The 27695-nt window shown below is 38.7% G+C and overlaps 1 protein-coding gene across 1 annotated transcript; it reads right to left on the bottom strand.

Moving 5' to 3' along the window:
- Window positions 1-3257: 3257 nt before the first annotated feature.
- OPRK1 (opioid receptor kappa 1) lies at window positions 3258-25673 on the bottom strand. Its single transcript, XM_066181416.1, has 4 exons — window positions 25601-25673; window positions 24781-25107; window positions 11569-11921; window positions 3258-7101 (listed from the first exon to the last, which is right to left on the bottom strand). Exons 2-4 carry the CDS (start codon window positions 25038-25040, stop codon window positions 6569-6571), a joined length of 1146 nt encoding a protein of 381 aa, XP_066037513.1. The 5' UTR covers window positions 25041-25107; window positions 25601-25673; the 3' UTR covers window positions 3258-6568.
- Between the last annotated feature and the right edge of the window lie 2022 nt (window positions 25674-27695).

The following is a 27695-nucleotide window of genomic DNA, read 5'->3' as shown; positions in this document are numbered from 1 at the left end:
GTAGATGAAAATAGCATTGTAGTAAAAGCATTAACTTGGGGACACAGTACACAAACACCGTACTCGAATCCTGATCTGAGTCCTATCACATAAGGTTCAAATTTGTATTGATTGCTCAGCTGAAAGCACTGTGAAAATGAACATGGAAAATCCTGTGTTGTAGAAGGTTTTTGAGTATGGAAATTACTGTTTTAAATGGAAAAGTTTTTGGTTTTCACTGTATAATACCAAATAAAGCCCGTGGCCATAACTGAAGTGTTCTTCTAGGATGAGAAGGCTTCTGTTCTCCTGCTGATTCCAGAGACAGTACATGCTGTTGTTTTCATTAAGTGAATGAAATGAAACTGAAGTTTTATTTTGTGAAGAAAAGTATTATTTTCATAACATTCTATGTGATCCTATTATTATTATTATTATTATTATTATTATTATTATTATTATTATTATTATTATTATTATTACTACTACTTCTCACTTTTATGGCTCTCACTCTGAGGAATCAATTTGTACATCTGGGTTATGGCACTATCAGCAACAAAGCACTTTTAAAATGTACAAACACAATTAAGAAACTACTACTAAGTGCAGTAGAGTGGCTAAATGTCACCTTGCCCTGTCAGACAAGGAAAGAGAAACTCGATACCAGGGAGCACTGTATGTGAATGCTTGCATATGGAGCAGAACTATAACACCTGAAAGCTCCCATAAGGCAAAAGCACCATATTTTAATGTGATTCATATAGCTGGAGGTAATCTCTGAATTTTAGGCACATATAGGACTTAATAAAATGGAAGAAAAATAAAAGAAAAAATGTAATATGGGTTTACGGATTACAGTTATATACCAACATAATTTTTATGGTTTGGGGTTTTTTTTTCCCCACCAAAAAAAGAAGACTGGAACTCAAGCAGGAGTTGAAAGAAGAGAGGGAAAGACACACTAGGTAAGCCTGATTTCTATGCAGGAGCTGTCCACTTCAGACACTTCTTGCACCATGACACAAAACAGAGATAAGAAATCTCAGACTGAGGAAAAAAGTGCTCCAAGAGCACAAAATACCATGTTACCCACTACAAATGACAGCATATTAATGCTAGTTTTCAGCTGAATAAAGGCATTTTTCAATTAGAGCAATTTTGGCCATTAAATTTCTTCTTCAGGGAAGACAGAAGGAGGTACATAACCCTAAAATGCACCCTGCCATTCCCAGGGTTAGTTTACCGTGAGTTTGCAAAGTGCATTACAACTTCACAGTGCAAGGGTGTTTACAGTGATCAATCAAGTATTCGTCCAACAGATGAGGACTTTGAAAGCTGTGCTTCAGATATCAGGAAATAGAAGATAAATATAGTCAACAGATTTTTTTCTTTTTTTTGCCCATACTAAGCATTTACTGAAGAGCAAGATTTAGTTGCAGGTCTATCATTAGACTGCCTTCATCACTGCTTCCTGGTGTTGCTTTCTGAAAAGCTTCTTGTACAGGAAAGTATTTTTAAAATGATAGTGGCTGTTTTGGAGACAGACAACTAAGTATTTACTTTAATGAGAGACAGTTTGGGAGGAAATGCATCAGCAGTAATAGGTACTTTTCTTCCAGGACATGATGGCCCCTATCAAGAAAGTCTGCAGTATTTCACTGTAGTTTCCAAACTCTCCTTTTACCTTCCACTGTTCTTCCACTCTGCCAAATGTTTTGCACTTCAGTACCCATGTCGTCTACTTTATCTCCATACATCAAGACCCTCTAAGTTGTGTTTTCGAAGCTTTTAGAACACATTTTAGCTAATTTGAAGAGAAATTGGTTGCTTTATAATATATATAAGTATAAATATCTAAAATCAGAGTTTATAAATTAAAAGCAAAAAGAAGTCTCGAACATCCAAACATAGGTACACACATGCTCACAACCTCTCTTTTTCATGTCTCCTAGCTTCTATACACTTTTTCTATGCAACTGATGTCACTATCAATAAAATTTTCTCATGCTGTGTACCCACTAACAAGTCTTCACACCATGAAATCACAAATAGACAATGACACCTCCAGGAGGTTTACTACAGGGTTTGCTGGAACTTTGTACAAAAAAGTACAAAGCTGTAGGTATTTTTGATACTCCTTTTAGCAGGGAAGTAGCAACCTAGATTCCTACAGCCATCAGTCCACCCCAGGGCGTGTTTACTTATGAAGGAGATGGGTATTTTCCTTCTGTAGATCCCTAAGACCATCTGAGATGTTGCCATTGGTATTACCAGAACTGGAAATTGAATAAGAGAAATTTTATTTGCTGCCAACCAAAAATCAACATTGGACATTGGAAAGCAGACTGAACAGGCTGGTAACTTCCATGATTATTTTCCAGAAATGGCTGTCCTGATTTCAGCTGGGTTATGGTTAATTTTCTTCCAAGCAGCAGGTACCGTGCTGTGCTTTTTATTTAGTAAGAGAATATGTTGATAACACAGAAATGTTTTAGTTGTAGGTAAGCAGGGCTTACCCTGAGTCAAGGACTTTCCAGTTTCCCATGCTCTGCCAGCAGGCAGGTGCACAAGAAGACAGGAGTGAGCACAGCCAGACCAGCTGACCCAATCTTGCCAAAAGAAATATTCCATGCCACAGGATTTCATGCTCAGTGCATAAACTGGGAGAAGTTGGCCAAGAGGAGCCAGGCACTGTGTGGGATGGGTTGGGCATTGGCCAGTGGGTGGCGAGCAATTGTACTGGACATCAGCTGTCTGTCTTTGGTTTTATTCCTCTGTCTCCTTTTTATTACTAATAGTATTAGCATTAGTATTAATATTAGTATATTTTACTTTGTTTCCATTATTAAACTGTTTTTACCCCAACCCACAAGTTTTCTGGAGGGCAGGAATGAATGTGCAGTGAGAAACAACTCTGTTGTTCTTTGTTGCTAGCTGGGGTTAAGCCACAGTGTTGTAACCTAAAGCTGAGCAGTCCTTGCACAGTGTGTGTGACAGGTTTTAACCAATGCAGCAGGAGAAGCAGTTCCTGCTCTCATCTGCTTCCCTCCAGCAAGCAGCTCCCAGTGCTTGCACATTCTTTTGCATCAGCCACACAGTTGGATGTCAAAACACTTTTAACAAAGTGATCAAAATCTGCAGTCTGAGATCATTCCACCTTGCATATCAGGGCTTTATACAACAGCAGTTCCCAAGTCACATGCAGTCCAACAAAAAAAAAAAAAAAAAAAAAAAAAAAAAAAAAAAAAAACCACAACCAAACAAAAAAACACCAAGCCAAACTACTTTGATTCAGTCAGTTGAAATATCTTTCAGTCTGTCACTCTGGCATTTAATAGATGTACTCACTATATTGTATTGCACATCTGCAAGATACAATTAAAAGTTATCCAGGCAAAATTAATTTTTTTATTTGACTTTTTAGATTACATAAGTTATCACAAACTCAATCAATTTTGCTGAATCCACAATTTTTTCTGAAGAAAAAACTTCAATGAGAAGAAAACAGCCATGATTGTACATTACGCATTACAATGATTATGTTTGATTAAGAATTGATAAACAATTATGAAAAAAAATCCCAGCACCATCTCCCTGTCTTCTCTGCAAAGACTACATTAATTTACCAGAACCAAGAGGAATTCTGGCTCAAACTGGTGTGTTTTCCCTTTGTCTTTTACAGGACAAAAATTTCATTTTCAGTTTTCCTCTGAATTTCTTGTCATGTTGAGATATTGCTCATTAACTAAACTTGGAGTTTCTCAGCATCTGAACATCATTTCTCTGCCACCTGTTGATCTGACCTGACCCAGAATACCAAGAATATTTTTCAAAAAAAAAGATTTCTCAGTTAAAAGAAGCAGAAACCACAGAAAGTGACATATTAACTATCCACATTAGTTGATTGATTGGAATTTAGCCCCCCAAGCAGGTCCATGACCATGCTTTTGCGGTATTGAACTTTTGGAACCTCCAAAAAGAAAGAGAGGTAAGAGTGGTTACAGCAAGTGCAAATAATTCCCAGGCTGCCTGCGGGTGTCTGCCCCACATTGTCCTCCTCCAGGGCCCAGGGACAACACAGCCTGTCCCTGACACCCTATACCCCACTCAGACCTTCTCCTGGGCCAGGCAGCTCCTACCCTACCTTCACCTCTTGCTGCCTCCTGGATGCTGCACAAGAGAGGTGAGTCATTGGCCTGGAGTTGCAATGGGAGTGAAGTGCTCTGCAATGGAAATTTAATCATCTGGAGGCAGATCCTGTGAGCGAAACCATAGTATCATTTTTTAATGTGCTTTCTCGTGTGTTAAAGATATCTTAGGCAGTTTTCTGCTGTTGTTCAGTGAGGTGTAGTAAGCTGTTCGATCTGACAAGAAAGCTTCCGAGGCACCTTTCTACTGCATTCAGGCTAATTTGGCTCTTAATATTCCATGATAGAAATAAACCTTTAGGACACATTCTTATAACATTTTGGAAGTTTAATTGTTAGGAAGTTATACTTTCTTCCCACTGTGATAGAAATTATGATCTCCTTAAAAACAAAAACCTCAAAAAATATTATTAGAAGCCTCCTTTTTGCAAATTAAGAACACTGATTTTTCATTACAATGCAGAGCATTGCACATAATGTGTAGAACAAAAACTCTATTCAAGGACAGACATACATATGCAAATGGTAAGTCATGAACAAGAACATAAGTTATTTTGAATGAAAATTGTTCATTAGATTCTAGTTCTTTCCCATTTCTCTTGCTCCTAACTTGAAAAATACCTTGGATTTTCAACTTTTACCCTAAACACTCTCTTTTTGTGGGAATTTAAAGGTCAGGAGTTAATTTAGAAAGGTGGATGCATGTTTAAAAAAAGAATGAATGACAGAATAGGAGGTGAGACTCAATCAGCAGTTGTATGATCATCAGTCATTTCCCCAGGTAAAGCAAGCATCCTGAGGTCATTTCATTCTTCATGTAGAAACAATCAGAAATTACTAGACTTTCCAGAGAAAGTCCAGAAAGAGTTATCTTGCATATTTCAACAACAGCATTTATCAACCTGATATCAAAAATATTTGACACCCATGATTGTATTGACAATGAAGTATACAGAAGTCCTACAGAAGGCTGAATTTCTACAGCACTTCCACAGAAACTGGACTGCCAGCTAGTCCAAGAAAAAACTCATTACTTATGCTGCTGTGCATAAAGCATTTTGTCTGATAGGACCAAATCAGATTGTGTTTCTGAGAAAATTTGCCATGAAATGAAGGCACCCACCTTATTCTTTCTTTTGTATAAAGAACAAAATTAACAAGAAGATATATGGTGTATCTGTTCAGGGTGAAGATAATGAGAGCATTCCTCCAAATTTCAGCAACAGACGTAGTGGGAATCATAATATATAACATCAGGAAGACAAAAGTCTACAGACTGGAAGTTAGGCTCAGTCTTACCATAAACTTACCTTCAGCAAGCTAGTAACTTATTTAACTTTGCCTTGAACACCTCCACTTTCACAGGAAATCAGGGAAAATTACTGAATTCATAGGACTGTATCAAAGAAAATATATCAGCATCAATAAACCAGGAACTTTATCCATCAAATGCCATTAAAGCATCCAGTAATATTTAATTTCCTTTGTATCAATCCAGTTAGTTCATGAGCTACTTCACTTGTTTCTAATTTGTCAAATATTTATTTCAGTCTGCTTACATATTATCCAGGAAAACAAGTTACACATGGGAGTGTTTCCTCCATATAATGAACATAACGCGGCTTTTTATCAATTTTGTAACCAGTGAAGCATTTGAAGTTTCCTGGCCTCTTGTTCAATATACACTCTGAAAATGCATATTATATTATTCAGAATCAACAAAGAAACTACCACCTTGGAAAATCACACATACAAAACATTACACACAGGTGATTAAACATGTGATAACAATTATCCTAAAATTCCAATAATTTTGAATGCCAAAAGGCTTTACCATACACAGACACAATGAAATCACTTTGGTGTGTAGGTAGATCATGCTTATATTGCATTTTCACAGCAAAAACAAGGGTTACAGATATATTAACTGAGGGCAATATTGATTATAGCTCTGGCATCGTTCACAGAAACCTAACACTCTTCACTGTTAAAGAGGATCAAGTTGTCAAACTCTGTACTTTAGAAGCAATCACTGTTGGGGCAGAAGCTTCTGGTATAGCTCAGTTTTATGACCAAATGTTGCTTATTACAACGTTACATATTGTAAAGAGAAAAACCAGAACTATTCTTATCCAGCATCACCTGGTGCAACGCTATCTCTTCGCTCTGCAAAGGTGTGTTTTAGTGCTGGCTTAAGTAGAACAGATATGGTGCCAAAACCTGACCATCATCCAGGTCCTTCTCATTTGAGCTCATTTTCTGGAGGTTCTTGCTTATCAATAATAAACTTACTTTAGTTCAAACTGCTGGCATTTCTGAAATATTCCAGAAATGTCTGTCTGGGTGAGTCGATTTCAAACTGCAGTGGTAATCTGTGTCAGTCCCAGGTCGTTAGACTCCTCCCTCTCCTGAGGACAGTAAGATGACATTTCCACGACTAGTCATACAGGTTTGTTTGCCCCACCTGCTTCCCTCATGTATGCTGGGTCTTGCACTGTGTTTCTGACTCTGCTGGTGGTCTGCCTGTCCATCCTCATCTTGAAGGGGAAGCAGAAGTCCTTGAAGCACCTCTTAAAGTTTTCATCCAAAAATGCATAAAGGATTGGATTGAGGCTGCTGTTGGTGTAACCCAAAGCAATGCAGAAATAATAGCTGGATATGGCAGCAGTACTGTGGGACACATCCCCCAAGGCCTCAACCAGCACAAAGATGTGAATGGGAGTCCAGCAGATAATGAAAACTGCCACAACCACAAGAACCAACCTGGTGATGCGACGCAGGTTTCGGTCTTTTTCTCGAGACCCGGAGAGAAGCCGTACGCTTTTCAGGCGCAGGATCATCAGAGTATAGCAAACAATTATAATGAGAACTGGAATAACAAACGCAAAGACAAAGACACAGATTTTCATGAAGATGTCCCACCACACATAATCTCTGTCTGGAAACTGCAAGGAGCATTCAGTGCTAGCAGTATCTAAAAATGAAGGAAGCAAGAAGAAAATCACTTTGTTATTAGATATTCTAAACAATGTCATTATCATAGCATAACCTAGGAAAAGTGATTAGCATGTACTGCGATATTAATAAATGGAGTTATCATTAAATCACTCCAAGGAAGCTTTCAGTTACCATTGAAACTGGTTTTATGCAGCTGTCTCTAGAAATTACTGAGTTTTGAGCTTTTTAAAATGCAAAATATTGTATGAAACTTCTTTCCCATGGGAGGATCTAAAAAAGCAGAGCACAAAAACAAAATCTGTAAAGTTGTTTCTATTTGAATCTCACTGAGATCTAAAACCAGACTGAGTACCATGTTCAGTGAAGTAGAAATCTCATCATTATCATCAAACTGCATATGTTTTTGTCTGTGGGTGGAGAAAGATTTTTGATAACATGAATGGTAGAAGCTGAAGGAGGTTTTGACAGTAAGAAAATTTTGCCAATATATGATAATTTTATAATAATCTTTTCTCATGTGCCTTTGACAGCATAAATAGAGTACACACAAATGCTTACATTCAGAAAAGCTCCTGGAAACACCTTTTATTCTGTTAAATAAAAACAAATAAAATACACGTGTGCATGGAGTCAAATGGAAGCTACTCTTTTTGCAGATCATGCCATTGAAAACGCAGCCTGTGCAGAGACTGCAAGATCTGGGCCACAGAGATCAGACCACTCTCTTTCTCATGGCCCCTGCCAGGATTCAGAGACACAGGGAGGAGGATAAAAAATGAAATATTTGAGGTTTCATTTGCTGACCTCATTGGAGCCTTCCAGCCTATAAAACACATGGAAAAATAAGTAGTAAGATAAATGAAAAGGCAAGAGAAGGGGGTAAATTTACTACTGCTGTCAGTAGATCAAATCTACTGAAGATAAATCAGGGTAACACAGGGATTTTTCACACTGAATTGTAGCATGGATTTTATCCTGTAAAGTTCTTTGGATTTTTTATCATTTTCCCTACTGAGTTTGTCATTCCTCTACAAATTATTAGGTATTGTTTTTCATTGATTCAGATCTAAGAGTGGAATGATTCAGTATATTCCTGCACATAACTTTGTCATATCTGTCTCCATCAGGACACGTAAGAAGAAAAATCAGGCCGTATTTCCCTGCTATGAAAATGCTTCCCAAATCAAAATAATATTGCAGAGAATTTCTTTTGAAAAACAATTAGAGGAAGAAGTTATCACTACAGTGCCATACACACATTTCCATAGTTAGATATCAGAAAGGTGCTACTGGACAATATTGAATATGGAAACACTTTAATAGAAAACATTTACAACTAAAAAAGTTAAATATTTTGAGGCTTTATTTTAAATAATGATTCTGCAAGCTGAAAATGGAAAAGACATATTTCTCAAGGCTGATGCAAGATACTCAGATGACTGCACAAATATGACTTGACACTCAGTGAACTTATTTAAATCCTTTGTGATGTAGGTTTTCATAAGCATAGTTGCTTTTACTTCATTTCATTCTAGAAATGCCAACAATCATCTTCAAAGGAGTTTCCCTGTCAATTATTATTATTTGTAGTAGATCACAGCTTAGCAGTAGACATAAAATCAGGATGCAGCTGTATTATCTAAATTAGTAAAGCTGCCTCCAGATGTGGAGGATGAAAATGAAGTGTGACCAGGGATGGCTGCTCCGGACCACATCCAGCTACTCACTGAAACTCAGTCCCAGAAGAAATGGCCTCTTCAGATCTACTGACATAATTTCACACATTGATCAAAATTATGAGGCATCCTCATTATATTTTGCTATAATTTGTGGTTGACAATGTTATTTTAGAATTCCAAATTATCCAATACAAACTTAATTATTCTCTTGCATCTCAGTGCAGTTTAAATTCTATGGCAATACTTTTTTTTAATTCATTAATATTCATGTATTGCACTTGATATATGTAATGCCATTGCAAAGTGCTTTAAGGAATCCATTTACATTTTCCCAGTTTACAAGTAGGAAACAGTCAATAGACATTCTGGTCATAATGCACAATACCATATGAATTTTCTGCAACTTTGGGAGTGGAACATAATAAAATCCAATTTTTATTTTATTTTTATAACCTGAAAAGTTGCAGAACTATGAATAGTGTCATAAACTTCAGATTTCATACTGACATTTTCCACTTTGAAAGGCAAATATTCCAAATACATTGATGTATTTAAGGAAAAACACTGAATTCTCTATGATATTTGGTGTAAGTATATTTTATAATGTGCTTGATAAACTGCCATTTAAGATTAATCTTAATCTTGACCTAGGAAACATACATATTAGATACATAATATTGATTGTGTCACATTCATACCCTTCATACCCTTACTGGCAATATGAATAGTTAATTTTATACTTTTATTTGTTTTGATGGCTGAACAATTCTTCAGCAAGGAAAGCTCCATTAAGGCCAGAGCAGGAAAATTTACACAGACGTAAAATTTAGTCTGCGGGAAAAATGTATCTAAAAATGTATCACACCCGGGTGTAATTCTGACCTGTGATAGCAAAATAGATTAACTGAGCACGGTAAAGGAACCTCAAGTATAATCGCTTTCCATTTGCTGTTCAGTTGTTGCTTAAATATGAATCCAGCAGAGGCCCTGAAGCATATAAACAACCACTGTTTTAACCAACAAGACATAAAGTTTCAGGCCTGAGCTCCAGCTGTCAGGCACAGGAAGCGTCCTTGCCTTTACACTTCAGCATTTATCAGCGCAATTCACAGGCACACCAGGCAAGGTAATTGACACTAAATGTTCAAGAGAGACCTTAGATCAGACAAGCAGGGAGGAGCAGTAGCAGCTGACAAGCAGCTGCCAGTATTTCCAGCCTCATTTAGCCCAGCTGCGCTCTGTATCACCAGCCTCTGTTTCATAAGTTAAAAAGAAGGGCTGCCTTCTACGTGCCATGGAAAAGGCATTTAATCATTGCTGGCCTCAGAGGACCCCCTTGATCTAAACGTGTTGCTGACACTGAATGACAGGAATATTCTCTTAGTTGAGCATGCGCCAACAAAACACCTGTCTGAGCCAATGTCCCATGGCCTTCAAGATTTCGTATGTAGCAAGATATTCTTCCCAATTATGCCTGAGCTTAATATTTACCCAGCTAGACCTTGTTTTATAGAGCCTGTCAAAACTTTACTGGGGAGAAGAGTTACAGCACTGATCTCCCAAAGCACTGAAAGAAGAGCTTCCAGAGGAGTTTTTGTCCACCTATATAACAGAAGACTAACAGCAGGAACAAAATCTATATATCTTCAGCCAAATCTATCAGCCCTTGAGCAGCTGTTACTGAAAAGATTTTTCACACTGCTCTATGTCAAACAGCTTAACATACAACATTTATTGTCTCTGCCAGATGAGACTGTGTCCTTAGGTAAACATTGGTCTCAAAAGGAGGGAAACCATTCTAAATAGAAAAGACTGATAGTACAGGAAATTAAGAATAACTTTTCAAAAGGTTGTTTACATCTCAAACAAGACTCCTACCAAATAAATGCCTTGTATTTTATCCAGCCATCCAGTAATGGGGTGACCCCAACCCAAAGACACCATTAGAAGTGTCAGGCCTTTGAAGACACTGAGATGCCCCTGCACTGCAATTACACCCGTGGGTATGAAGCACATGTGTGGGAAAATGCTTGTCCCCCTTCCTTCTCAAGGCAGATCTCAAAATCAGATTAACCCCACAGAAGATAATGAGTCAGGAGCCATAGGGGCTAAATCCACAGTCCTTCACGGAACAGAAATTTCAAGCAAAGCCTACACATGGTCTCCATACAGTTTTCATTGACTTTATGTTCTTGTAGCTGTTTCCCTGCCATAGCCTGAATTTCCATTTCCTGTGACAATTCTTATTCTCAGCTTTTCCAGGTTTCTGTATAAATTCCCATACTTTTTGAAATAAGATCTTGAGGTCATATATAATTTATCTTAATTTTCTCTCTCCAGCTACTGACTTTTCCTTTCTTCACCATGCCTTCAAGTTCTGTGAAATGACTAGTCATAATTAACTCCCAAAAATTCTAGTTTCTGCTCTTGGGACTGCATTGAAACTACACCCTACAACAAGAACCTTAAACCCACATTTCAAGTTTCAACATAAACTGCTCCTGGATTTGCTCATTGTGATTAAACTCCTGATAATTTTCCCCTGCTGTCTGCTTGTAGCTTTCGTTGGTCTCAACATAGCACAGGCAGTGGTCCAAAGTACATTTTGGTCTTTCATTTGGCATGGACCCCTGAGCTTAAATGATTTATATGTTGTACTGTGATGTTCCACTATATATTTCAAAATGTCAGGGATTTAGATGTACTTTTGAAGACGGAATAAATAATGTTTGATCAGTATTTGAACCTACAATTTATTGCCAGTTGAGAAATAAAAAGATTGAATTTTGAATGCTCACACTCACCGTCCCTGACTTTGGTGCCTCCAAGAACTATTGCTGATATACCAACAGATGAGGACAGCAGCCAGATACAGATGTTGATGATCTTTGCTTTGAGAGGTGTACGGAAGTCCAGAGCCTTCACAGGGTGACACACAGCAATGTATCGATCAACGCTCATCATGGTGAGTGTGAAAATGCTGGTAAACATGTTATAATAGTCGATAGAAATCACTATTTTACACAGCACATCACCAAAGGGCCAGGAGTTCATCAGGTACTCAGTGCTTTGGAAAGGCATGGTGGTGGTAACGAGGGCATCTGCCATAGCCAGGTTGAAGATGTAGATGTTGGTCGCTGTCTTCATCTTTGTGTACCTGCAGAACCAAAAAAGTAATGTTTTATTACTACAAGATACAATAATGTCCATTCAGATATGTAAGAGTTATCAGTCAGGCTTTGCCATAGTTGAGGTTTTTAAGTCTTTTCTCCTCTGTGATAGAAACATGCACAAATGCACGTTTTTGACCCTTGGGATAAAAGTGAATACGTATTATTCAATCTTTCAGCATGTATGTTAGCAGCTAGAGCTATTTACCACAGGAAAACAAAGTATATGTATACATTTAATCTAATTAGACAAATTTCAATTCTCTTTTCTCAAATCCTGCTACAAGAAAATATCACTGTTAAATTTGGAAGTGATCAAAACGGGTTTTTGTTTCCTTTTCTTACAGATATCTGTCAGTGATTGTGAGATTTCTGGGTTTGGTTTGTGGAAGAAACTGTTGTTATCCTCTTTTCCAGTAAGAAAACAAGTTAATTGCTATGTCTGCTGGGCCAGATTGCTTCTTATATTTGTCTTGCTTGAATTCACTACAGTGCCAGCTGATACACATTTTAGTCATTTACCTTCCTTGTTCCTTCCTTGACAATTTTTTCTCCTTTCTTATCATCAGCTTTTCCCAGTTTTCTCTTTTATGACTGATAAGGTAAAAGATCACTATTATTCAAGTAGGATACCACAGTGGGGAGAAAACTGTCACTGCAGTATTTTTTTCTGCATTCTTTAATTTCATCAAAAGTAAACCCTTGTTTTGTCCAGCTGGAAGGAAGTTCAGCCTACACAGAAAAATAGGATCTGTTTTTTGAGATGACACCCTGTTTTGTTTGACCCCAATGACTGTTTTGGGAGACTGCCTGTGGAGAACTGCTTCCCTCTCTGTGATGGACACAAAGGGTGATGGAGAGCCTGCTAACATGGGAACTCACCTATCACTCCTTTCTGAAAGGCTTCTCCTCAATACTTGTGTTTGCTCATTGCTGTTAATTTATCCTTGGATTTAATGAGATTTTCTTTCTTAAAACTGCTTCAGTCCCATATTTTGAGTGTGTGTCCAAACTAGAACATGCACACGTAACATGCACCTAAACACGTTCTGTAAGATTCAACCACTTCAGTCAATGAACACATAGGACAGTGGGTCTCTGCCTTTAAAACCTTGACGTGTAGAATAAAAAATTATTTAAAAAAGAAATTGGGCAGTGCTGTCAAATTGTGCCCAATATGTAAATTAGCTATCAAATAAAATGTGGGCAGGAATTTCATTTTATGACCAATATGAAATGTTAAAAATAGCATTGGTTTTTTCTAAAACATTCTAATTAAGACTTATCAAGGAAATAAAGCCAAATGGTAGTTTAAAGCAAAGGGGAAAAAAACTGCAAAGGAAGAGAGAAAACATCCTTCTCGCCCACATACCAACCCATCAGTCAGAGATAGGCTTCTGCCCCCCACTAGATCAATCTCCTCAACAGATCCTCCAGGAGAGGAGGCATTCTGTCCTGTAGGTCACATTATAACCCTTAAGGGACTGTTCAAACACAAGTATGAGTCCTTACAGCTAGAAAAAAGCAAATACAAGACATGTTAATGGACAAAAAACTTCCCTACTGGTTAAAAAAAAAGAAAAGCAAAAACGCCATCTTCAAGTGTATCTCAGCTGTAAGATCAAACAAAAGTTCACTAAACACTCAAAATTATCTGCTAAAATGGACTAATTTCCATTAAATTAAATAGGATAGTAGGACAATTTTACTTCTATGGACATCACTGACGATACTTGAAATTGCTGTCTTGTTCATATTGCAAAAAAAAAGACTGTGGAAAGCTGGAATGGTTGCATAAAAAGCACTAAAAATAAGTGAAGGGCCTGGAGAAAATTCTTTGACTAACTTAAAGAGTTAGGCACATTTAGTTTATCAAAAAGAGCAAGAGGTGACTTGATTACAGTGTCTGAAGACCTTCACAGGGAGAAAATAGCAAGTACAGAAGAGTCCTTTCAGACTACACAGAAAATCATAAGAAGAACAAATACGTAAAACCCTTGAGTCAAATTCAGCTTAGAAACAATGACAGCTGTTTCCTAACATCTAAGGTGATTATTATGGGGAAAGAGAAAGGGATAATTTTTCCATCCACTGGTGCCATCAAATCAAGGTCTGCTGCTTTACAAAGAGTTTGCTTCAGTCAAATATGAGTTGCATTCAGAAGAAATGCAATGACCTTTGATATGCAGAGGTGACACAAGTAACCATTCACCTGAATCATTATTTCTGTAGATCTTTAAAAACTTCGTCAAGGGTTTGGACACAGTAAGTTTGCTTTCAAAGTATAGAAGAATTAGCTTGACTTTTTTTCCTTTAAGAAAATCAGAAAATTGGGGGAAAATATCTAAGATTATTTTATTAGCCTTGAAAAAGCACATATGCGAAAGTCTTTATATCTCACATTTCCCATTCCTTGCAACCTTAATTCAATTCTTTTATGTGTGTGCTATTACAACTCTATATACCATATTCTCCAAGCACCCCCTTCCCTTTTTTTTCACCTGAGCCTTCCAGTGGAAGAACAGCGAAGAAGTGCTGTAGAATGGGATTAGTAAAGAGCTTGATCACTTTTGCCTGGAAACATTGGCCTGTATATAAATGAGGTATTGGCCTTTAAACTTATTAGGCAGTATAGATAAAGTCACACATTCATTTAGAAGTTAATAAAATTCAGAAATGCCTTTGAGAATCAGGACTCAATCATCCAAACTCCTTTGAATGTTTTCAATTAAACACGTAAAAATTATTAAATTCCCACATTCCTCTTGTGCTTGCAAGGTATGTGCTTGCAGGTTTAATCAAAAGTCTAGATAAAGTAATGGAGTGACTGCTGTTGCTGTCGCACCCTTTCAAGCAGACCCTGATAAAGTCAGCAAGAAGAGGGATTTGCCTGCTTGCCTACAACTCATTCTATTGCACCAAAACACAGAAGGAAATTTTTTTTTATGGTCTGGGGTTTTCTCACCATTCACTCCATTCAGCTGAACAAGGCCAAAGCAGTGACTGTGTAAGGGAATCTTGTCTTCCTTTGAAAAATAATATTCTTAATCAAATATCTGAATTCATTTAAGTTAAAAATGTTTCTATCAGCTTTAATTAGTTTAGCAGGACAGATAGGGTAAACCTGGACATCATTGCAGCATAGGTGGCACAGTAGCAAATATTAACATTTTCTTAGTGTCTGAGGTACAAATTTTAAAGACTTTTATAAACCATGGCTGCATAAACTGCTCATGGGAAATCCCATGTCTAAAAAATGGTTTGTTAAATACTGGGAGTTCTTAAGAGAGAATGGCAACATTTCTAATGCGACATAGGAATGAAAAGTCGTTCTTTTAAACCAGGTGCTAGAATCTAATTTCAAGCAGCAGAAAAAACTCTGATCACTTAAGCTGGTGGATCTCAAGACTGTTTGTAAAGCTATAAGCAGGCCTCAAGCCTCTGTAGACTAAAAACTGGAAGATGTATCAAAACTGCAGAAAAATAGTCAAGATGAAACACAACACTTTCATATAGATGCTTTTTTTTTTTTTGATGGGTATATGATGAAAGTTTTTAAGGAGCAAGTTTTAAAATATGTCTACTTACGTGTCAAAAGTAAAATTCTCAAAACTATTCGGCATCGCTCACTTTCCAAAAATGGAAAGTTCTTTGAGACTGACTTTAGACTGACCCCTAGAAATTTTCCCCAGTTTCTCAGTCTACTCATCATTACTGTTCTTTTCCCTTTGGAGAAGAACATGCTTTTAAGACAAGCTTTTAAGACAGTAAATAAGAAGAAATCACACCTCCAACCTACACTGTCAATGAAATTGTGGTAACAGAAGTGGGAAGCATGCTACTAAGGACCTGGTGTGCTTTCAGAAAAAAATCTGCTAGTAGAGCCCCTTAAAGTTATTATCTCAAACAGAGTAGAGCAATGTGATTCTAAAGTAGGCTGTAACATTAGAAAAGCTGATAAAAGGTGAGAAATAGGCTCTGGTCAATTTTTTTCATGTAACTGTAATAGGATGAATTAATGAAATGTTTCCTGCAGTGTGAAATGAGGGATGGGGAAGGGAGCAAAACTTACAAATATACTACAACATTCTCCAGTTGCAGAGGGAAAATACAAAAGCATAAAATACGATGAGAAGTAGCAAACACAGATTTTTCACAGATATCTGGGTAAGTAGATGAAAATTAAAGCTAAAGCACATCTAAAGCAAATTGCAAAAACACCTATCAGCAGGATGCAGGCTCTGTTCCACTAGGTTCCTATGAATGAAGTATATGGAGATCAAGCACCTGAAAAGCTTAGTCAGGAAAGCTCTAAATCTCAAGGCTACATTCCAAGTACACTCACTATAATACTGCGCCAGAATAGGAAGATAAAAACCAAAATAACAATCCAGGAGAATCTATTCCAAACCCACACCATGTCAAAAGGATGGCTCAGCTCTCTCTTTGATATTTGTAATCCAATATAAAAACTTACGCCAATATGAAATGAAGTCTAAGGTCATTTAAAGAATATAAAAATTAATATGCTGTAGTTTTCATGTGTGGATTGTGTGGATTTAGGTTGGATGTGGAAGGTTTTTTTCCTGAGCTAAAGAACCAGGGTCTGAATTAGTTCAAGTCTACTTATATTGTGGTCAATGTGAAAGGAAATTCACGCTACTTAACAAAAATGAACTGATTTTTCTCCTTCTACGATAAAGACTTTTAATATTTCTGTGTGAGCTCAAGAGCCTCTCTTTGAAGAAACTATAAAACGGCAGAAAAAAAATACTGTGAAATTTTTGCTTCCATGATTTTGATAGGAGAGGTCAGAGGTCAAGGAGCTGTGATTCACTGTGGCTTAAAATGATTCACTGAGAATGAAGAATTTTACTAAATTGGTACTTTATCTAAAACCATTATGTCTAATAATATTATGAAAGAGCCTGGACAATTAGCTTAGACTATGTACCAGATGTTTTTTTGGTCTCTGTTGGTAAGTAGAGATGAATACTGACCTTATCAAGCAACTTCTATCTCTTGAAAAACTTCATGCTGCTGGAGATGTTTCCCAGTGACCAGTCATGCCATGGGGATCTCCCAGGGTGTTATACAGACCATCCTAATCCTTTTTACTTGTCACAAGTACATTTCTCTAGTGAACATTGAATCTCTGTCTCTGGTAACATCCACTTTTCCTGTTATTGTTTTTTTTTCTTGGTAGATTTTTTTTTTTTTTTTAAATAAAGGACATGAGCTCCCTTGGCAAAGTGCTTCCCATGGGTTAATGGGAAATGGAATTGAGTAGGATATAGATTGCCTGGCAAGGAGAACAAATCTCATTGCTCAAGGAAACAGGGATAATAGCTTCAGGAAAAGATTTCTCAGGATATTTCTTTCCTTGTTGGAAGCAGACAACTGTTATTGCATGTTTGCTTCCCCTGGATGTTTCTGCAGGACAGAAAAAAGGAAAGAGCTCAGAAATCAGTCTTTTGGGGTTCTTGGGGTATGGGTATCACTCTTCTTCCTGAAACAATGCACCTGGTCTCCATTTTGCCACAGGGATGAATAACACCTGACAGAGCTGGGAGTTTCTGTAAGCCAGCTAGACACTCGGAAATGTGGAGACCCAAATCTCTGGTCAACACTCCTGTATTAAAGTTTAATGGGAGACAAGGGACTTCTCTCTATAGCAAGTAAAGGATTATGTGGTAAGACAGCAAATGCACCTATCAGTAGTGAGCCAGCTCAGTGAGAGGTCATCTGTCCCTCTTAGGAGGCAACTGGGAGGCTTCCTCTGGACTTCTCTCATTTATCTGTTTTCCTCTCCTCCCTCAGGGAAGTCCACAGCACAGACCAGCTGAACACATTTCTAAAGGAGATGATTCAAGTGAAATGCAGAAAACTTTAAGGCACAGTCAAGAGAAGAGCACAGCTCGTAGCTTCCATGGTGAAAATGTTCTTCTCCTGCACACTTAAACAAACCAGACATTCTGAAAGGTGAGTCTAGCAGTAGGTCCTGATGCAATCCATCATCCAGCAGCATGTTAAACAAAACTTTTCTGAGTGTGAACACTAAATGAACATTGAATAGATTATCTGAACTAATCCTACCATGCAGCTTCTCACCTGTCACTACTCAAGGAGGCTTTTGCCAGTTGCCCAACAGTAGCCACAGTGGCTGGACTACCAACAATGTGCATTTAGCAAATAGAAAATCCTCTGTGTTCCACATGCAGCACATCTCAATTTGGCAACTCTAGGCATTCACACTTAATGCATTTTAGAGCAGAGATGAGCAGCTGCATGTTACAAAGGTGGATTGATATAAGAAATGGAGAAAACATGAAGCTGCTGCTCACTTTCTTACCATGAATTTGTCTCCTCACACTCATGCAGAGAACACAGAGATTTCATTGGAAAACAGCAAACTGCCCAAAATTAATTTTAACTTCCATGAGGATTAGAAGGTGAATCTAATGAGAGCTGAACCCTCTGGCTTTGAGAGAAATAAATGTTTCAAAGGTAATTCACAGCCTGGCATGACAATTTCCCAATAGAACCATGTCAATTTAAAGCAAATTACTCTTTGATAACATCAAAATATTACTTGTTAATATTACTTTCAACAAATATCTTAAATCAATTTCATTTTTGTGTACTTTAGTTTTTAAGTGCTGTAGACCTTTACATATTCTTAATTTATACCTTTTTTACCTTATGTGGAGTGCCAGAATGGTCAGACGTCCCCCTTCCAATATCCTTGTTGCATCTGTGCACACATTTTCCCCACAACTAATCCAGTTTGTGCACTCATGCCTGTCTGTAGACAAAATGATATTCCTACTGCCTTTTCCTCATAGCTCTCTAAATTCACAAAAGAAGATAGCAATAACCAAAGCACAAAGTCTTCCTTAAGGAGAAGAGCACAGATTCCTCACTTTATGAGAATTGTCTGATATTTAGAGATGGGAGAACCAAAATGGAGGCCTAAAGTATACTTCCTGGAAGGTAAGTGTAGCTGGATGCTTTTTCTTCAGAAAGCATTGTGTAACTGGAATCAAAACTTTTCTTGGAAACCCATTTGTTTCAGAGAATTTAACTTTAAGGGACAAATACATCACAGTTTAGACAGTGAGAGTGGGCAAGAGAGGTAGATCATCTTCCCTTGTCCTTGATGTGTCCCAGAAATACAAATCACCCAGTAAAGAATTTCCTTTTATAACATCCTTTCAGCAAATTCAAAATCCTCTCTCAGATAAAGAAAACTAAATGAAAGATCCCCACACTCTCCCCTCATTTTGTCCTCTTCACCAGAAGGACTTAGCCAGTCTGCCCTCCCCAACATCATCTCCTCTCTGTGCACCCTCCCTATGCTTCATCCAGGATCATGATCATACCCACTGCTCTTCCATCTGGCAACAGGAAAGTTATCTCAAGCTTTCTGCCTTGCAAGCAACCAAACTGGAAAGTTCTCCTAAGTTTTCACTTTCTTCCAGTTCAAAAAGGTTCTCTGTAATTCATCTTGCTTCCAGACACTGATTCCAGTTATGCCTTTCTCTGAACTAAATGATTACCTGGCTGTTAGCCCAGCGGAAATGTCTGGATGGGTACCAAATTACTTTTCAGAAGCCAAACACATTGCTCACTATAAGCTGTAGCCTCTCTTTAATACTGTCTGTAGTAAATATTCCTTTCAAGCCTTTCCTCTGCTCTCCCTGCCTATTTTCACTATCAGCTCTTCTTATCACAGCATGACCATGAGTTGGGTTTCTTGTCAGCTTATAAATCGCAGGTCTCACTTAGTCACTGTCTAGCTGGGTTTTAAAAGTATTAGAAATAGTAACATTTTGTTTAAATGGTCTGTGTTGTCAAGCTATCGATACTCTTTTATAAGCTTGTCCTCTTTCATGTTTCCTGTTCCCTTGTTCTTTGTGCTGTCTGTAAAAGCTTTTGGTAATGATCAGTCTTCAAAGTTGTGATGGAAATTATGTCACGTTTGAACTAATGCTGGAGAACTGATCAAAATTACCTCCATTCAGTGATGTTAGGCTCTTTGAAATCCGTGATGAATTGCTATCAATCCATTTGATGCCTCTCTGCTGGCAGTAGTAAGCTGTCAGATTTTCGATTAGCAAAGGAAAGGTTAAAAGTCTTAAACTTCGCAAAGTATAGTACAGTTCACCCTTTGCCTTTAGGAGCCAAACCCTTGATTTCATAAAAGAATGAAATCATACAAACTGTCTGCAATAAAAAACAGGTAATTTAGTTAGGTCGACTCTTCCAGAGCCTAAATTTTCAGTTCAGAATAATATTCTTTCCAAATATAGTTTAATAAAATTAGGACAATAATTTAAAGCAATTTAACAAGTGATATTTTAATGGTATCAAAATCTATTATCAATTTAAACTGATGTATTGAATCAATTTAATTGTTATGTGCTTTAAAAAATATATTTTCATTCTTGTTTGGAATGAATGATGAAGAAATTTTTAAAACAATCTGGAAAGGAGTCAATTTTATATGACATTTCTTAATACACTCAGTCTGTTATGTAAGATGCCATTCAGTTCAATGAATATAAGGACAAAAATGAGCTAGTGGTAAAATGTTTTCTTCAACATTAGACTAAGCAGAGGATTATAAGGTTTCTCTTTTCCCTTAGGAATGAATCTACATATCTGTAACACAACCTCTTCTTAAAAATTCTTAAATGTAGAAAATTATTCAGTTCACTGGAAACTTGAAAGATAATTTAAAAAGAAATACAAGATTGGTTCTTTGTGATCCTGTTGATATCAGTTGGTCTGATAAATCACTTCAGGAACAATGACAGTAAGACAAATTCATAGAAAAAGTCCATCTGGCGAGGGTAAGAGGGAGCACCTCCCAGGGTTTTATCAGAGCGTTTTTATGGTTTTGACAAGTGCAAATCCATGTAACTTTAGTCAGAAGATTTTTTTTCTCTGCAGCTGTCACAAGAAACTACCATTTTGCTTACAGCCAGCACAAAATTTTAAAGAAAAAAAAGTCATGAGGGAAGAGGAATGGAGAAAAAAGCCTTTTTGCTTCCAGGGACAAATAGGGTTTTTATCCCCTTCAACCAACTGTTTTACCTCCAGAAATATCTTCTGAGACCTCAAAGGAAAAGCTAATCTCAAAAGAGAAAGTTTGGGGTTGAGGTAGATTCTGATAATGCCAAGAACCACACAGCTGTAGGATAAAGTTGGATAACTTTACCTGGTATCTGCAAACCTATTTCATGCTTCCCCTCCTCCTCCATAGGGAGGACTGTGCTTCCCACACAGTGCCTGTATTTCCCACCAGTACAAGAGCCAATGTGATGCCCTCTTTCTCTCTTACTCTCGCCCCAGGAAAAGCAGCAGCCACAGGACAGCATCACATCCATGTGCCATGGCTCAGCATGGACTGTCCATCCATCCAGCTGACAGCAGAGCCCCTTGGGATGGTGCACATGCTGCACATCTGATCCAGACACAGGGACATCTCCTGCAAACCACCCACACTGGGAGAGCCAACTGCCACGGGCAGGAGCAGAGTGCCAGTCCACTGTACACTCGACACAGAGCTTTTCCTGCACATTGAAAACGACCACTCTACATGTGTCCAAGGAGCCCAGGGTGTTTACAATAGACCTGGTCTTGCTTTGTTATAAGCTTTCATGGTTAGACTTTGGCTTTTAAATGTAACTGTTGCTGTGTGTTTAAAGACAGTCAAAGCCAACATCTCCATTTTACATGTGAGGAAACCATGAAGTGACCTCATCAGCACAGGGAAGTGTTGAAGACTGATAGTGAAGCCAAGAGAAGAATCCAGGTCTCCTGATAAATGGTTTAAGAGGCCATGCTGTCAACACTGTACTAAATCCCGATCAGACTTCAACACAAATCTCTCCTCAGGAGCTGTATCAAACTCAGCTATTTTTCTGTCAAGAGTCTCTACATGTGATTGAAGTGGCATTCTCCTGTTATTTTTTCCTCTGAGGAAACTCTGAGTTTTCCCTCTCAGCAGAAAAACACCCCAGCAGACCTGTAAGAGATTTAATTCACCCAGAACTCCATGTACAAGCTGCTGACATGCTGACTCACTGATGTCCATGAGCTGCTTTAGCAGTCCTTATGCAGAAGTAGCAAAATCAGATCTGCATTATAAAATTAAAGCAGGGAATTGGCCAAGACCTACCTATACCACAGGATGTAGCTGAATTTGAGCCTGTTTCTGAGGCATCTCAAGATCCTGGAGTCTCCTAAATCTACCACAGCATTGGCACTTCAACATTTTGACTGAAATACCCAGAATACAAGGGGGTCTTTGCTGTTGTTGTGGGGGGTTTTTTGTTTGGGTTTTTTTGTTTGTTTTTTTGTGGTTTTTGTTTGGTTTTTTTGTGGTTTTGTTTGTTTTGTTGGGGGGTTTTTTTGTGTGTTTTTTTTTTGGGGGGGGGGGGGTTGGTTTTGGGGTTAATTCTTTTTTTGTTTTGGTTTTGTTTTTGGTTTTGGGTTTTTTGGGGTTTTTTGTCACCCAAAAAGTGACCCAGTGACAGGCCTGGACTGTCAGGCAGTTGAGATAGATGATTATTGTAATAATTCCAACTGAACTATTCTAACAATATTAGGATGAGCAAAGGGAGAAGGAGTCTTGCCTGCCCTGCCTGCCTGTCCAAAGGGGGTCAGGAGGAGGAGAGCAGATCTGGAATTCAGAGTTGAGAAATGGCAGCAAAGGGCCTCAGACAAAGTTTGTACTCATCTGGAAGGTAAAAAAGAACCACAGTAAATCCCTATCCCACTTTAGAGTTGTGGCAGCTGGAGGGGGTATTGTGGGTGGTTGGAGTCCAGGATCTGCATCTCTCTTACCATCTTCTCTCACAAACTTCCCACAGACCTTGTCTTTCCTCACAAAAGGACATCAGTGCAGGGTACATTGTTCATGGGCCATTAGAATCCATCCTGAGACACAATCATGCAGCGAGTATATGTGAGGAAAAAATGGAGGGAGATGAGAGGTTTGGACAAAAATGAAGAAAATAAACCTCTCACATGAACATTTGAAATATTTCAAGACCATAAGAAAAGTTTAAAACTGTTGGCTTGTATATGCCTGAACTTCAGCTAATGATTCTATCAGTGTTTAAAGCATTTGCCACACAGAAAACCTAGGAGAGAAGGATAACAAAAAAAAAAAAAAAAAAAAAAAAAAAAAAAAAAAAAAAAAAAAAAAAAAAAAACAACCAAAAAACCCCAATGGGTGTTTTGTGATATTTATTCATTTTGTACCATGTAATCGAGATATGGGCAAGGAGAAAATTAATGGAAAGACTAATGTAAGAACTAGAAGGAAAGTGAGAAATAGCTATCTAGACCCTTACAAAAAAGTCTTAGGAGGGTAGTAGAAGGAGATAAAAAAGCAAATATGTATGCACTAGTATAATCCATACTTGCTAACTTCTAGGGCTAAGTTTGGATTTATTTCTGCTGCTCAGGCCAGTTAATCAGCTTTCTTTGTTACTGACTGATGGCTTAGAAAATCTCTGCCTTTGCAGCTGTGTGGCTGTCAAGTATGGAGTCTCTTTTCTTGAAGGAGAAATACAAAAAGGAATTAAATCTCTACCCTGAATGAAGGGCAAAAGGGCATACAGGGGTATAAAAATCACATCATCACAAAACTGCAGGCAACCACATCTTCTAAACTGACCACAGGCATCTTTCTTTATTGCACTGACTAGTAAATGGAATTTTATTTTCGTTATTCAACAGTATTCACCTGATTATAACTCGTCTTGATACCTTATCAACAACTTCAGTGGTTCTCATAATTTCCCCTTATATCAAGTCTGACAATTACTTCATCATTCTGCAGTTGCCTGACCCTTATCATACATCCTTTACAAAAGAAAATCCCTTCCAATACCCCCATTTTTTTCATATACAAGCCAATTCATTGAAGCAATGAATACTCCACAGTTCTGGGATTTTCTTTTCCCAGAAACTTTGTCAGAATTCAAACGGGCTGTGGAGAAAGAGTCTGAAAAGTTGCAGGATTTCAGTGCCCTGGATTGCTCATTATCACCCTCCACAACAGCACTGTCCAATCATGCCTACAGGTTGCAAATGAAAGGACAAAAGCAGAGAAGAAGCACAGTGATAGCTAAAATACACACCAATTCACAAGTGTAAGTGCAAGCATAAGTATCAGTGCATTTCACTAAGTGGCTTAATTTGAAACCTTCACTAACACAGACACAGAGTTTTCTCCTCTTTCCTGAAAAACAATGGAAAAGGTATTTCAGCACCTTCTCTGCTTTTTCCAATCCAACACCAACAACTGGAGTTAAATACTGCTAAACAGTGAAAAAAAGATCCTTTGCTTTACATTAAGCAGTTCCTGCTATCTTTATTATTTCTTGGCCATCCCTCCTTGTTAAACAAATCATTAGATGCCAAGACAGCGATGTATCAGTGTCCACACGACTGGACACATAAGCTGTCCCTCGGGGTCTCTTCACAGTGGAAATAAAAGCTGCCTTGTAGAGGTTTCCTTCTTTCACTCGAGCTTTTCCCCTGGGATGCCAGCAGCGTCTCATCCCTAGAGGGCAGCCAATGAACAGAGCTCCAGGCATAAGGCGCTTTCCCTCAGACTGCAGGATTTATCACATTTAACCAGCTTGTCCCTTCTGTCTCTAACACAAGTCCAGACAAACCACTGTGACTGACAAGGTTTGGGTCATTTCAGTTGCTTTTTTTCCAGTTCCTTACAGTAGAACTTCCACAATCCGCCCACTCCCCCACCCTGCCCAGCTTAGGGAGAGCCTTTTGCACCTCTTCCAGCCAGTACCCCAAACCCCTTACCTCACTATGACAAACATGACCAGGGAGTTTCCCACCAAGCCGACAACGAAGACCACCGAGTAGACAGCAGTGATGATGATGGGGATGGCGGGGGAGATGCTGGTGTGGTTGTGCTGGCCGTCCCCAAAGACCCCAGTGGCATTGCTGTCATAGTCCGCCCAGCCCGGGAGCCAGCTGCTGCTGGTGCTGGGGGGCTGGCAGGGCCCCGGGGAGCAGGTGGAGTCTGGCTCCTCACGGAAAATCTGTATGGGGGCATCCATAGGGGTGCAGTCCCCACAGGCAGGATGGAGACCAGGAGGAGAGTGCACACAGCAGGAGGCAAGTATGCTAGAAAAAGGGAGAGAGAGAAACAGAAGTATTTTCACAGCCAGGCAACATTAAGACCTCTGAAACTTGCATGTGTTAAGGGGAGTTCTGCTATGATGGGAACTGTAATTTTCCAGGCAGAGATTTAAGCAAATCACATTCATATTAAATGATAGCAAGTTTTACATCTTGATATGTAATGTTGCCTCTTCAAGTGCACAAGGAAAGTTTTCCTTCACTTTCAAAGGTTGTACAGTGAAGGAAGCCAGATGGGAACAGCTCAGATCCACCCCCACACTTTAACCCTGTCTTTCCCATCTTTCATATTTTAAGTCAAACTCTATACTAAAAGGGGCTAAACTCTGAGCATTGCCTAAGCTCTGCTATAAAGGGGAAGAAGACAGAGAAACCCAATATCTCTCTGCACACCTGCTTTAACATCCTGCTCTGAGTTATTTTTTTCCTAATCCCATACCTGCTTTCATAGAAAAGACACATTAATGACAAAAAATACCTTTCAGTCCAGGGAAAAGAAGCGGAGTCCTCAAACAGGCGCTCTTTGCAGGAAAAGAAAAGAACAAAGCCGCTGTGCTTGGCTCCTGGAAGTGCAACTGACCACTAGGACTTTTGAATGTGAGGCACCTGCGCCCTCAGAGAGGCGTGCTGGCAGCAGAGCCGTCTCCCAGGCATGAGCTGCACCGTGCAGCAGCAGCAGCTGCTGCTGTTCCAGCTCCCACCACTTTGCCTTTTCTCTCTCAGGCTCCCTCTGCCTCCCTCTCGCTCTGCCAGGGCTCCAGCAGCACTCTGCACTGATGCACACGTTCTCCACTGTCTCTGTCCCCGCAGCTCAGGAGCTCACATGACTTCTTTCTAAACACTGAGATGCAGATAAATTAAAAAGGAAAGCAAGAAATAAGTTCTGTTATGAATTAATGCTTATTTTAATACACTTTTCCAAGTTGTCTTTCCTCAATTTCCCTGCAATCCCAGGCCTCAAGAAATAATTCTCTTTGCCTTATCGAATCCCACAGGATTTCAGACAAGTAGACACTGAATAAAAGTGGAATTTTAGGTTTAGATGCCTTGCATGGTCCATGAACTCTTACATGCCTCAACTCCACAACTATGTGTCCAAAATATTTCTCACTGGGTAGCTGTCTCCCTGTTCCTTTGCACCTGCAAGTCCAAAATCATGAGCCGGCTAGTAAAGAAAAGAGGGGCACCCTAATTACCATCCAGATTTTTCAAGTTGTCCCACACCATTTGAGAAGCCAAGAATTCCTTGTAGCACTCCATTCTCCCAGCTGCAGCCAGAAAGAGGGAGGTGGTGTGTACAGAAATCACATCACTCAGAGCTTATCCCTAATATACTCCCTCAAGCAGGAGTTGGCAAGGCACCAATATGTGTGTTCAAGTATCCTTTAACTTGCACACGGGCCTTGAAATCCCCACCAGAACTCTTTCTGAATGGCAAACTGGGAGAGAAGAGATAAAACCCTGAGTTATTCCTACTCCTTCAGAAGAGAGTGGGAACAGCCAGACTGGCTGCATCTCAAAGTGTGCAGCAGGAAAACTGGAGAAAGAGAGAGGCTGTGAGTTTCCTGCAAGATTTTCCAATCTTGAAACTTTACTTCATGCTCCTCTTGTTGAGTGTCTGTGATACAACTGGGTTTTCTATTCTAAACCAATTTTTTTCTAAACCTACAATCAAGAGACTAAATCATGTCAGCTCTGAGTGAGAAGTTCTGTAGGAAGCTTAAAAGTTACAGAACCTCCTCTTACAGGAAAAGGCTTGTTCAAATTTGATAGTGGCTTTGACTGTGGTCACTGTTTTCTCCAGAATTTCAGTAACTGCTCATGATAATGCCAGTAGAGCTGTCTAAAAGTTTCACATTTAACGACAATTGATAAAAACACAAAATAACAAATGTCTGACAGAAATGTCCTTGAGACAGGGACACAAACCTGAGAAATAATAATTTTTTTGAAGATGAAGCGAATCCTAGCATAAAATGTACTCCAGTTCTGTTTTTATCCTCTGCAATCCATGGTCTCCTGCCCATGTACTGAAGGGAACTACTGTTGCTGTATCTTCTCATAAATAATTTTACTGGTGATTTTCAACTTCTTATTAGCATCTTCCCCAGAATTTTCCACATTCTGCAATTAAAATATACAGGACAGATTTAAGATAGCAATGTTTCAGCATTCATTGATAATTTAACTCTTATAAGCAATCATTTTGTCACGCGGCAATTGCTACAGGTGGATCCAAAACTTCTATATGGGGAAGAAAACCTACTATTGCTCTGAGTAAATTTACACACAGATGATATAAAAAAGTAAGATAAATAGCAGATGCCCAGCTTTTTCAAGCACCAATGGTTGGACAGTAAGCTGCTCGTTCTCTAGCTAAATTCTGTGTTGAAACTGTCCATGGACCTTAGAGTTATCACAAAAAAGAGGTGTTCACAGTTGTAGTCACTGGCCCTTCATGGAGTTTGCACTGTAACTACATGGGACTGGAATGAGGTGGACTTTGACCACAACACTGCAAATTACAGGTTGAGCCAGAAGCAGTGTTTAAGTTGCCTGATGCTTTTTGTTTA

This window comes from Chamaea fasciata, unplaced genomic scaffold (assembly GCF_029207755.1).
Source record: "Chamaea fasciata isolate MVZ Bird 193981 ecotype frontalis unplaced genomic scaffold, bChaFas1.0.hap1 SCAF_1, whole genome shotgun sequence".
Lineage (NCBI taxonomy): Eukaryota > Metazoa > Chordata > Aves > Passeriformes > Sylviidae > Chamaea > Chamaea fasciata.
This window is presented reverse-complemented; position numbering and strand designations above follow the sequence as displayed.